At 42.0% G+C, this 13,001-nt stretch overlaps 1 protein-coding gene across 6 annotated transcripts in view; it reads right to left on the bottom strand.

Annotated features, from left to right (window-relative positions):
* Positions 1 to 4,521: 4,521 nt before the first annotated feature.
* Positions 4,522 to 13,001, bottom strand: part of IGF1 (insulin like growth factor 1) — a 110,897-nt gene continuing 102,417 nt past the window's right edge. For 4 of the 6 annotated variants that reach the window (XM_053257617.1, XM_053257616.1, XM_053257620.1 and 1 more), the window contains exons 5-6: positions 10,897 to 11,070; positions 4,522 to 6,252 (exon numbers count right to left, since the gene is read on the bottom strand). In XM_053257617.1, the coding sequence (XP_053113592.1) occupies positions 10,923 to 11,070 (148 nt within the window). In that variant the 3' untranslated portion in view covers positions 4,522 to 6,252; positions 10,897 to 10,922. The remainder of the gene's footprint in view (positions 6,253 to 10,896; positions 11,071 to 13,001) is intronic. The other 2 variants (XM_053257621.1, XM_053257618.1) reach the window with 2 other exon arrangements.

Genomic DNA, 13,001 nt, shown 5'->3' with positions numbered 1-13,001 from the left:
ATGTCATCCCAACACAGAAAGTCTACTATTCTTTGGTAGCTGTCTGTCTTTATGATTACAGCCTACTGGGTACCATGTTAAGATATTAGCACTGTAATAGTCATGCTAGAAGAGAACAACAGGAAGAGAAAGCACTTGGACCTCCTACCAAACTGACAGGCTTCCTTGCCCAAAAGCTTTTGACTTCCATAGGCTGCAAACACCATAATTACAATCAGTATCAATTGTTTCTGGCATACTCTGCATCTGTGGAATGACAGCTGGTTGCTTCCCTCCCCCTACAAATTAGCATCAAAGTGATTTCAAGGACAGCTCAGCTAGAAACTTCTCCAATGGAATTTGGTATGTCTGCAAAATGAAAATGCGAGACTAAGATGTTTCTGAACCTAGCTCAAGTTATACAGAGATTTCTAAGGAGTTTAGTATAAAAACTGCCCAGATTTAGTTGATTCCCAGAAGTTGGCCCTATAATTTGGTTGTTGAAGGTGAGCAGTTTATTTTCTACAAAAAGTTTATGTCCCACTGTCAATCCTGAAAGCTGCAGCCCAAAGTGGCTTAAAATAAAATACAAAACAATACTATCGCTACTACTACATTAATAGAATCTTTAGGCAAAAACAAATAGTAGTTGTAGCAATAAGCTAGAAGCTTCCTCAAACAGCCAAAGACAAAACAGCACAACCAAGACACCAGCCAGTTCCAAAAGCTTTATAAAAAGCCAGATCTTAACCTGGCATCTGAAGGATTGGAAGGCAGAGACCTCGTGGAAGGAAGTTCCATAATGTTGGAGTCACCACTGAAAAAACCCTGCTAGTAGACTCCCAACAGGGGTATAGCTATAACTGAGCTTGGGGCAGGGAAACCAATGTCCCTAGGCCCCTGATGGTAGGGATGTGCACAGAACCGCAGCGGGGCAGTTCGAAGATGGTGGAGGTCTCCCTTTAAGAGTGTGGGGAGGGTGTACTTATCCCTCCCACCATTTCCCCCCCCCCGTCAGCATTGGGTTTTTTAAGAGCCCATCAGGGCAGCAGTGTACCTCCCTGCTGCCCCGTTGCCCTCGTCTTCCAGATATGACCAGAAATTGCTGACGCACCTGCGTCATAATAAAGGGCCTCTGAACCGGTTCTGTGCACATCTCTACCTAAGGGTGGGTGATCCATTGGTTGGGTGACAGCTCGCTCTTCACTCTACTCCTTCCACTTCCTCAACACACTGGCACATTATTGTCTCCTGACTGAGGACTTATCTCAGCTTCAAGCACGACAAGCCCTCTCCTGGAGGTCTACAGTATATATATGTAGGTAGTAGGTATTTATGTGTTTATATCTGTATCTATATCTATATATGAGCCGGGGGGATGTACACGTGCAAGTGTTTGTGTGTATGTATGGGAAATGTTCATATCAGTGAGAGAGAGGGTGTGCTGAGAATGTCCTGTTTTATATAAGTGTATATCCTTACACTTCTTCTGCAGCAAAGACATGGGGGCAGGGGCACATCTTAACTTTTGTCCCATGGCCTTGCTAAACCTCTGACTCCCACCTCACCTACAAAGGCAAAGGCACATGAAGCAGAGCCTCGGATGAAGAAGGAAGTATGCAGAGAGGCAGGGGCGTAACTATAATAGGGCAAGGGAAGACAGTTGTCTGGGGGCCCACGGCCTTGGGGGGGCCCCCAGAGGCAAGTCACATGACTGACTCCCCCAGCTGCACACTCGCCTGGGCTTCCTTCAGTTGTATTCATCCTCCAAAATTGATGTGAGTGTTAAGACCTGGAGCTACAACAGCATGGGGCTATTCTCATGATCTGCAAAATTCAGGCTAGGAGAGCTTAGCCCAATTTTTGCAAATTGTAAGAACCACCGGGCTCGGCTGCAAGCCCGGTGGTTCTAGAGTGGGTAACCCGCTCAAGAACCCCTGCCCTAAAACTAGGTTTGTGGAGTGAGCGCTCCACAAACCTGGTTTTCTAGACCATGAGTAGCTGTGCCACGGCTTCGCGCCATGCCTACTCATGAGTAGACCCCCAGCAGAGAGGCGAAAAGCCACCTCCCGGCTCCGGGGGTCACGTCAGCATGCCCTGAGCACATCCTGGAGCTTGTGGAGGCCAACCGGCCCCCGGTCCCCGCAGCTCCCACCGGCTCCGTCACGGAGCCAGCAATCATGTGGGCGGCCGATCTGGCCTCCCAGGGCTCCCAGCAGGATCATCTGCGGGGAGAGCGGGCTTAGCTCGCTCTCCCCGCTCTGCTTCCAAAACCGGGTCTCACCGATCATGAGACCCGGGTCCATGTCTTTCTCTAGTACCATTAAATGACTTGCATCATCCACAATTCAGCCTCATTTAAGATTTCTTTACTTCATGAGCTGAGCTTTAGTGAAAATTTAAAAAAAATTTGTCTCTGGGCCCACTCCAACCTTGCTATGCCCCTGCAGAGAGGTGCAGTTGCTACTCTGGAGGAATGCGGCACATGCTCAAATTAGCCAGCAATTTAGGTTTTGGTGGGCACTTGGGCAAGATACTCTCAGGAGGCTTCCCTCTCTGAGTGCAATTTTGTCTCACTTCTTGCATTTCAGGGCAATTCCCCCCCACTGTTTTTCTTCCTCCCTCTCTGCCCATGTTTACCATGTATATGCTGCAACTGAGAATATGTCCACTTTTGCACATAACGGCAAACTGCGGGTCCAATATACCCATGGTTTGCCCCATTCCCCCCACCGCACTCCCGGACTATCCCAATCTTGGAGTTTGGGAGACTGAAAGCGGGGAGGAACTGTCTGTGTGGGTTTCCTTCTTCTTCTGAAGGACAGCCATTGCAGCCAATTGGAGAAGGAGAGAGGGAGGATCTTCCTATTCTCAACTTCGGTTTCAAACAGTGGCAGCCTTCGGATGACATAATGCCACTTCCTGACCAGAGGTTTCAGCAGTGAAACTGAAGTGCAACCGAGGGTTGAAATTCATTGGGTTGGAAACCTTGGGTCTCTTCTTAATGGAACTGTGGGTTCCCCCATTCGGATGACCACAAACCTGAACCTCTGGTATGGTTGCCTCCAGTTTGGTGTGATGTCTGAAGGTGGCCTTAGACCTCATGCATCTGAAGGGCTGGGCTTTAGCCCACAAAAGCTTGTGATGCAATAAATATGTTAGTCTTTAAGGTGCCACATAACGCACTGTTGAGTTTCCGGCAATAGACTAATTAACCATTGGAGGCTACCCTTCTGAAAGTTGTTAGATTTAAGAACTGAGAGGTTTGGTGTGTGTTTTTTCCTAAAAGGTCAGTAGAATGATTTCAAGACATGTAAGACTCATCCTTATTTTTCATCATTGCTTTCTCTCCTCAGGAATCCATTTCCACTAAGGTAGCCAAGCTTAAAACTGTCCTGAATGCTCTGGCTGGACGTTGGGCTGCACAAATTTTGACACTGATGGATCTTTTCCTTTGCCTACATAGAAATGTAAGTATTTTGACAGACAAAGAGATTTCATGGAGAGTGGAGTTTTTCACTTGGGGTTTAGCTGGAAGCTGGCATGTAGCCACAAATGGTTGCTAAAAACTATGCAAGTAGATTTGGGTTTCTGAAACTGGTATGAGTTCTTGGATTTCATAGCAGTGTTTTTTCTTCAAGTTCAATTTGAGATCCTAATGTACACATAGAGTTCTGTACGAGCAGGGGACTTGCCCCATTCTTCTTTATTTTGGAGGTGCTAGAGCTCAAGTCTGCATGGAAATCGCTACCTCTGAAATAGAAATCACGGCACCCCATAGCTTTGTCATGATCCATCGTGCATTCACACTAATGGGTAATGTGCCTGTGCAGGAAGAATTCTAGAGCTCCATGCAGCACTCCAGATTTCCCTCACATGCCTTCATGCTGGTGGAGGGAGGCAATCTACATATGCCATAGGGCATGTTATTAGCAAATACTTTAGATGGTATAGGAATGAACTCAGCAGTCTGAGCGGGATTTGGAGCTATCTCCACATCGATTCTGACTCTAATTCAGAAAGAACTATATGTTATGCTAACTGCATCATTTGTGTTTCTGTCTTTGTTTTGTGAAATTGGACAATAATATGCATGGGGGAGTGAGGTCTGATTGAGATTAGAGCATGTGGTGTGGGGCAGGGGTAACCTTAAAGGTCACCTCCTCCCATGGTTGTAATCCATGAAGGGGTCTGCTCCAGCAGGTATTTAACCTTAAATGCTCCCCCATCCCAGTAGCTTGATCCTTAGATGGCTTTAAAAGGGGTATAGACACTTGAATTGAGTTTAGGTCCATCTGCAGTGAATAGTACTTCTGACTGCACAGGCAGTCAGCCATCACAGCAGTGGTGGGCAGCTGCCTTCATGTTATTTTGTGGGTTTCCCAGAAGTCTCTGCTTGGCCACTGTTGGAAACAGGGTACTGAACAGGGTGCTTGATGGGTCTTTGGTCTCATCTAGCAGGGGTCTTCTTAATGCTCTAGAGCTTTATTGCCAAAGATATCAAGAGTTGGCCAGGAGTAAGGAAGATGCTCAGCACACTGATTTTATATTAACCATTATTCTTTATTAGACCTCACAGAGGTGTCAACTACACATACAAATACATTAGAAAGATACCCTCTTACAGTAATGTTTCACATTTGGACTGGATCCCAAGAGGGCTGCAAACATTTCCGTACATTCTACAAACCAACAGTTGCGGTAGCCTTTCTACAGTGTGACCAAGCCCTTAAAAAAAACACAACCAACTGCAATAAGTGTAGATTAAAACAAAAAACAAAACAAAAAACAAAACAAAAAACAGGAAGACATGAAAACCAAACAGTTAACTCTTGAAATTGTTTGGAGAGATCATGATAAATGTATATAAAGAGCCTTTCAGAAGCATGTATGCACTGTTGTTTATGAAACAATGTCTGCCGGATTATACAGTTTGCACAGACTGAGCAACATGGCTAAGTGGGCCTGTGAGAGTTGTGAACTAGCAAGATCTGATTTTGGAAGCATGAAGACCTCCATTTGCTTGGACTTCCTGTGTGTCCATGGAAAGCCTACAAGAGCTAAATGGGGAGAATGAGTGGTATTGCTAAAGTATTTGGTGGGGATGGGGGAAATTCTGCAACACTGATGTAACATACACAGTATGAAATATTCTTTACTTGTCATCAAGTCATGACATTTTGCATGTTTGAGGAACACAGGGAAACAAATAAACACTGTACACATGCAGACATTTACAGCCCAATTTGCAAAGTGTTGTGCTGGTACATTGCCCATTTGCCTTGGCAGGACTTGCGCCACCAAAGAGCGTTGAGGATTGTGGACTTGGGGAGAAAGAGAAACCCTGTGGCTGAATGTGAGCAAAGAGGCCCTTCAGTACTGTTTTACTTTATGCAATGGGAACCAATAGTTTTCATTCATGAATGGAAATTCCAGTGCCCTCATGTAGGCTTCTATGGTAAATTTATCTTCTAAACCCTGATGTTGATCATCCTCGTAACCTAAAGTGTAAGTGGGTCAGTTCATATCCTTTCTCTGAAAGAACCACCCTGTGGGAAACAGATGACTATTACTCTCAACATTTAGCGCTTTGACAGTTGAATAAAGAGAAAGAATATTTATATGGTATTTTTTATTTATTTATGCTTTATTTATTGTTAAATTTGTATACCGCCTTTCATGAAAAACAATCCCGAGGTGGTAGATGGTTACCTACAACATCGTAGACTTCCTGGGGGCACCCATCCTGTTATCGGCCAGTCCTCTGTCCCGTTAACTTTGAACTAGATTCTGTTGAACACAGTCAGAAAGGTGCTGGCCAGAGACAGGTGATACTGGAAGTCTGCATTCAATTTTGGTCCCCGAGCCTCTGAGGATACAGTTGGTTAAAAGTGTGTATAGTTCCAAAGGCTCCCAGAGCTACGTAAAACACATCACCACATTCTATTTTTTTTAAATCAACAGATATCTTTTATCATTAAGGAATCCTGTGCTTGGCTGGCAAACATATCTCGAAACATACGCTGTAATACGCCAGCTGGTTGCTTCCGTTGCTTCATAACTCTCCTTTGGTTGAAATTGATTTTTCATCATTTGAAATTGGTTAGAGATGCATTAGAGTCACTCTGTCATCCCTCAAAGTAAAGGTTGCTTTCATTTACTGTGTAGTGTAAGGAAGCTTGCCCATGTGTAAGTTTTGATGCAGGCAAGTCCCTTGTTTAAGGCTCCGATCCTCAATGGGGCTTGTGCCGGCGGAGCGCTTTGGGGATTGGGCTGCAAGTGGAAATAAACCTAAATTACAACACAGTTTTGGTAGACTGCTTACAACAGGCATTAAGCTCATGGACCCGTTACAAGAAAGTAGCAAAAAAGGCATTAAGGCACACAAAATCACCTACATGCACAGCCTGCTCCCAGCACACAACCTGTGCTAACACAGAAGACTTCCATGTGACCTATTGGTTGTGTGCCACCCCTTTGCCGGCATCTAAACTGAATTCTGCAATAGCAAAGTGCTGTTCATAAATCAAGGGCAATGGAGCACTGTGTTTTCTCCTTTGGAAGTTAATCCCCAGAACACCCCACCTGCAGCAAGATTTGAATGCAAAACATAGGTGGTATTGTACAGGCCAAGGTAGATGGGATTTCCATTGCCATGAATGGCGAATGGATCTCTGGCCTCAAAGGATGCTTTGCCTTCACAGACTGAGGAAATGTTCTGTGGATATTCCCACTGATATGCACAGAGCATTTGTAATCATAGGAGAAAACAGGGGCAATCTCTGCATGTGTGAAGCTCTAGATCATGAGCCCAGTGCCTCAACTGAATATGTATGATGGTAATTCTCTTATATTTAGCAGGGGGAGAGCAACTGGTCCTATCCAGCCCTCTGGACAGCATCCCTCCAGTGGCTATTGCTGGTATCTGCCTTATGATTCTTTTTATATTGTGAGCCCTTTGGGGACAGGGGACCATCTTATTTATGTATTATTTATTTCTCTGTGTAAATGGCTTTGAGAACTTTGGTTGAAGAGTGGTATTTAAATATATGTATTGGAAGTAGTAGTATACTTGGAATTGGGTCGTCCATATGCCATCTTGTTCTGGTGGGTCTCCTGACCCTCAGAAATGGATTCAGGGGTCACAGGAGGCTGCTATGGTGAGGAGGGGGCCTTAGGGGCCAACCCTTAGTATTGAATGGTTTGGATTGCATATCAACACATTACACATTGAAATAAATGTTCAAGGCTGCCATGATGTCCTTCAGTACTAACATCTATCTGTAGCCAAAGTACTTGAGTTGGAGCAGGCTTACATTAATGTCAGTATGGATGATGGCCTATCACAAAATATTTTAGCTGAGCAATGTTATGGATTAATCTGGGGGCTTATTATTCACATGTTATGTTTTTAAACGTGTATAGCTAAAAATGTAAAGTTTGGATGTAATGAAACCATTATTGCAGACACAGGTCTCATGCAGGTAAATCTGACTGTGGCTGTTGCTCCTGGTTGTATGTACAGTCTTTGGCAAACCTGAGTTTGCAGCCACATCATGAGGGGAAAAACATTTACATTTAAAATGGAAGCCTTTTAACAGTGATTGTTTTCCTCACACTTCCCTAATGAAAGTCAAATGATTCCCAGGTTCGTGCCAAGCACATGTTGCCAAAGTCTATGTGCAAGTTAAGTGTAACATATGCTTCTCAGAGCATAATATACTTCCTAGCAAAAGTATCCTATTTAGTGGCCCTTATAAAATAAGCAGGTGTGGTAAGCAAAGCAAAGCATTACTCAGGAGCAGCCAAAAGGAAGAAATTAGATCATTTTGAACTAAGAATGCATAAATCAAATTATTTCTTCTTTAGTATTTTCCTCTTTGAGGATGTTTTTGTTTATGTCCTCCAATGCAATCCACATGTTAGTGTTAAGTCTGGGATTTAAGATTTACTTGGATTTAAGATGATCATCTGCGAATTGTCAATACACGTATTTAGAATGTCAATTTATATTTGTGGAAACACGAAGGTCACTGCAGAAAACTGTTAGACACACCAAAAGGGGCAGGGAGATACTTGAGAAAGGGCAGTCATGATCACACAGATCATGGTGGCCACTTATATGTTCTCCCGGAGCAATCCCACGGGTTGCTACATGTATGAACCTCAGTATTTGAGGTGTGACAGTTGTAATCGAACTGCAGGTGTCATGCAGCACAAGACTAATTTTCTCATGCCTTCCAACAGGAAGGATGTCAATGAAGCTATGCTCATGCAGTCTAGGGCTTTTTCCAGACAGTGCCTTAAAATAGTGCCTGTTACTGGTAAGCAGGAAGCACTTATACTAGCAGATGTTGCAGTCCCTCATTATATGTTCGTTCTATACATAATGGAAGGGGAGGTGAATTTTTAAATACCTATTGACTGACTGACAATTCATACTGGAGACATGTATCCTAGTGTTTGAAAACAGGAGTACACAGCTGGTGGGGAATAAGAAATGAGAAAACCAAAGGAATTTTTTTGGGGGGGAAATATTTTAGGGAATTTGACTTTTTTAAATGACCCAGAGAAGAAACATGTATAGCTAACTGCCATGATATCACAGGGGCCATTCAATAGGTGCCCATGACAGGAGCACAACCAAGATAACCAAGGAGGGCTATGAAACACACATTTAGAAATGTTGGTTGTGTTTGGCTTGCAAATGTAAGGCTATGTTGATGCATATAGTTGAAATTAGCTACAATGCAAGATTGGTTTGCCTTGCTGAAAATAAAGAATTTAAGAGCTTACATGTGTGAAGCAGAGAACTTATGGTTATGTTGCAGGTTAAATATTTCTGGTTATTGACAAAAAAACAAAAATATGCACCATTAATGCAACTGGAATGCGGCTGGGTACTGAAGATAGTTTTTCTAGTGACTTGAAGATGGTATGTCAGAGCTATAATTGCCCAAGAATGCACATGCTCATTTCTTCTGTCCCAGGATGGCCTCTGTCTGAACAAAATAGCTACGTGTGTTCTGATTGTGATTGAGCTGTACAATATATGAATAAAGGCCCATCTATACTTTTAACTGTATATTTAGAAGGGCAAGATGAAGTCCTTAGTCAAACTCCCCCTTCTCTTCCAAATGTTTGCTGGAAGTAAATTATGAAGAGACTCAAAAGAACCTGATTTAAGATGTGCAGAAATTAATTTGCAAAATGGAAACAACTTTGGAAGGTGGCAGAGACCACCTGGACTTCAAACACCTTTCTGACTAGAGACCATAGTGGCTGGTCAGCAACTATTTTTTTCTGGAACACCACTTTGAGAATTGAGTGAGGGATGGTGAGCAGCAGAGTGCCTCTTGGGATCACGTTTGGCTGAGGTCCATCCAGTTGCCTACCATAGTGGGACAGAAGGAAAACAATACGTTCCCAATGGGCAATGATTACTTGGTGCAATGATTCAGATGTTCTGCCTTCAAGTCTCTGAAAAGCTAATGGTGCTGATCCAGCTACAGTTAGTCATGAATAAGTCACATTGGAAATGGGTCTAACTTGAACTTAGTCACGATTATGTTGCTAAACTGGGGCCACTGTATACCTAGCTCCAGTCTTCCTCGAGAAATGAAAGCATCATCTAGTTTTTTCTCTGTCAGAGTGGTATCTCTACACTGTTTTGTATGTAGTCAAGTTTCAGATAGTCTTATAACCTCCTTTATGTAAAAGTCAAACAAAAACGGTATGTAAGATACTGTGCATGAACAACAGTAATCCTATAGAATATTGCAATATTGTGATAAGCAAAAATGTCTATTGTAGGATTATGATGAGTACAAGTTTGCATTTAGGATGTTATTTTTTCTAATGAAACAGGAATTTGATGTACATGATTTACAAGTTGTGTGTATATAACTGAAGTAAATGGTTTGTGAGAAAAATCACAGATGAAAAATTGTGACTTATTAAATAGCGCAAAAAAAAAAAAAAAGCCAGAAAAACACATTTCCCAGTCCCCCTTTTAAAAATAACCACCAAATGCACTGGCATTTCAACTAGAATGACCATTGGAAGCCAGAACAATGGAAATTCTGCTTGGGTGAACTTTAAAGTATGTGAAATACTTGGGTGAACTGGAGTGGTATTTTTAAAAGAGGAATCAGTGGTATATACTGTGTCTTTAATAAATTATTACAATTGGTTTCCAGACTAAAAGCAGTTTTAAAACACATTAAATAGACTGGTTATACTTCCATCAGAACCATTTTTTCTTATCTAGTTAAAAGTATCTCTAATTGGGTTTAACTGTTTTTTTAAAAACCCAAAGGTGTCATTTTTGCACATTTTTTAAGTTTGTGAAAACCATATAACTTTTTAAAAATCACACATACAGACTCACCAAGAGCACACACACAATTTCAGCTTCACATAATGTTAGCCATGTATTTTAAACTCTTTCTCAAAAATGGGACCTGTTTTGAGGAAGCTCATGAACATCACTTGCTGGACAAAGAACCGTGGCATAAAATGTGCATCCAGAGTGTGGATGCCATTGGAACAGCATTGCTTTTCAATGTGGTGCTCATTCAGATGCACATGCACATCCACCTTCTGGTGCAATTTACACACAAACTTTTAAAGCTTGACTAGAGTTGGATCGGGGTATTAACATGCTTGTTTGGAGACAGATTGTGTTAGGGCATTTTCACACGTGAACCTTGTCAGGTCCCCCCTCTTCCATTTCCTCCAGCTCTCATGCAGATTTAAATAAATATTGGACAGGATCAGTCTAAGTTAGTCATGGCTAAGCTCCACTGAAAGAATGGGATTTAAATTAGTCATGACTAACTTACCTTATTGATTTTTATGGTGCTTAGTCATGACTAACTAATCTGGATGCTGCCCACTAGCCAAATATACACTTACTTTTTTTAATGGCACACCTCTGCATGTTATCCCTTGTTGCTAATACTCGTACATGCACATGATTGGCACAAGGAAGGTGCAAGGGTGCTTTTGTTGTGATATATGAAGATGCTCTCAGGCGCTGAAAGCAGAACTTTGAATGGAGTGGTGGCAATTAATCTTCTGAATGGCAACCTGTATTAAAAATAAATCACTCCCTTGTTTACATCAGGGCAGGATTTAACGTTTTCAAAAATTTGGTGCAATAACTTCTGGGACTACGATATTGATATAATTTATATTACTAAATATGATTTATGTTTTTGTATGTGGAGCATTTAATAGCTGGAGCTCCATATCCTGCTGCTAAGTTCCATGTACACATCTTGTCACAAAAGCAAGGTTGTCCCCTGCATTTAACAAAATGGGAGCTTATGAGAAGCTCCATGTGTGCACTGGAACTCCCACCCACCCACCCCCCCCACACACACACATGGGTGCAGTCCACTGTGCTATTTGTTCATCCCAGTTGTCTTTTTGTTATAGCCCAGAGTGAGACTCATCGAAGCACAAGGAGCTTACACCGCAGAAGTACTTGGAATATCCCACTATTCAGCTCCCGATATTCAAAGTCGCACCTAGCATTACTATACATTTTGTCAGTTCTGTCTCCCTTCAGATTTTACATGTGAACAGTCTCCCACTTTAACAGATATCTCCCTTTGACAAAAAGTTGAAAAAACCATGGCTAGACATGTTTCTATAGTATTAAGCAAAATCTATATATTTTTCACTTTCTTACCTTAAAAATATGCATATGTTTTCTTCTATATATATTTTTTTAGTCAAGTACTTTCTTAAACAAAACAATAGCACCACTTTGGCATTGTTGACCAAATCAGTAAAAGGTAAAGGGAAATTGGCTACATCATTCTTTTCTGAATGTCATTTGTTAAGCTCTTGCTGGAAATGGAAGAGCCCTGAATACAGCAGAAGACTTCATATGTATCTACATTCATCCGTTCCAGCCACCATCCAAACATCTATCCAAAGGACTGCTAGTTACAAATAAAGTGTACCCTGTACTGTATATCCATGCAGATGGGCAGGGACTATAGCTCATTTGTGGAGCATAGATTTTGCATGTCCACATAGATGGCTAACACAAGGACTTTGAACCATCTGCATCCATTCTGCATCCATTTTCATGCAGCACAATCCTACGCATGTTTTCCTGGAAATAAGTCCTCTTGAGTTCAGCAGGACATACTGTCTTGTAAATATGGATAGGATTGCAGCCCTAAACTGGCTTGTGTGCATGGAAAGCATTTGAAGTCAGCATGATTTATCTGCATGGATGGACATGCTTTTAGGGATGTGCATAAAGCTGCAGTCCCATGTGAGAGATGCATGGAATCATTCTATTTATTGGTTGGGGACTCATTTCTCATATTCTCCTCTCCTCTGAGACAGTATTGGTTCAAACCACTTGTGGGTTGCGGTCAGCATTACTTGTTAGACTGTTCCTATTTATGTTACAATATAAATGACTAATATTGTTCCCTATAACAGGGGTTCCCAGATACTGTTGACTACAACTCCCATTATCCCTAGCTACAATGGCCAGGGATGAGGGAAGTTGTAGTCAAGTGCATCTGGAAATCCTTGTTACAGTGAACTCTGGTCATAAGTTGTTTACAGAGCACTAGGATGAGTACTGCTGTTTTGAAGAATGGAGGGTGATACTTTCTGTGACTCAAGTTACATACTCTGCAGAATCATGTGATGCTGTTCATACTGGACTGTATTTATTTGGACTGCAGAGATCACATGGATCTCAAGTTCCAATGCTCCCCCAGATAAAGCACTCCCTGTGTGTAGAACATTAGTATGTCTGGGAGAAAGAACCATTTTTCTTTTGTATGCTATTTATCTTCGTATGCTATTATTTCTCTGTGTAAACCACCCAGAGCCATTTTTGGAAGAGCGGTATAGAAATCAAATTATTAATCATAATCATAATAATAATCATAATCATAATCACCTGTGTTCAGGGAGATGTATATATGGAGGAGCATTAAAAAACAGGATCTGCAACTTTTATAAACCAGATCTTGGAAGACTTA

This window comes from Hemicordylus capensis, chromosome 5 (genome assembly GCF_027244095.1).
Source record: "Hemicordylus capensis ecotype Gifberg chromosome 5, rHemCap1.1.pri, whole genome shotgun sequence".
Classification (NCBI taxonomy): Eukaryota; Metazoa; Chordata; class Lepidosauria; order Squamata; family Cordylidae; genus Hemicordylus; species Hemicordylus capensis.
This window is presented reverse-complemented; position numbering and strand designations above follow the sequence as displayed.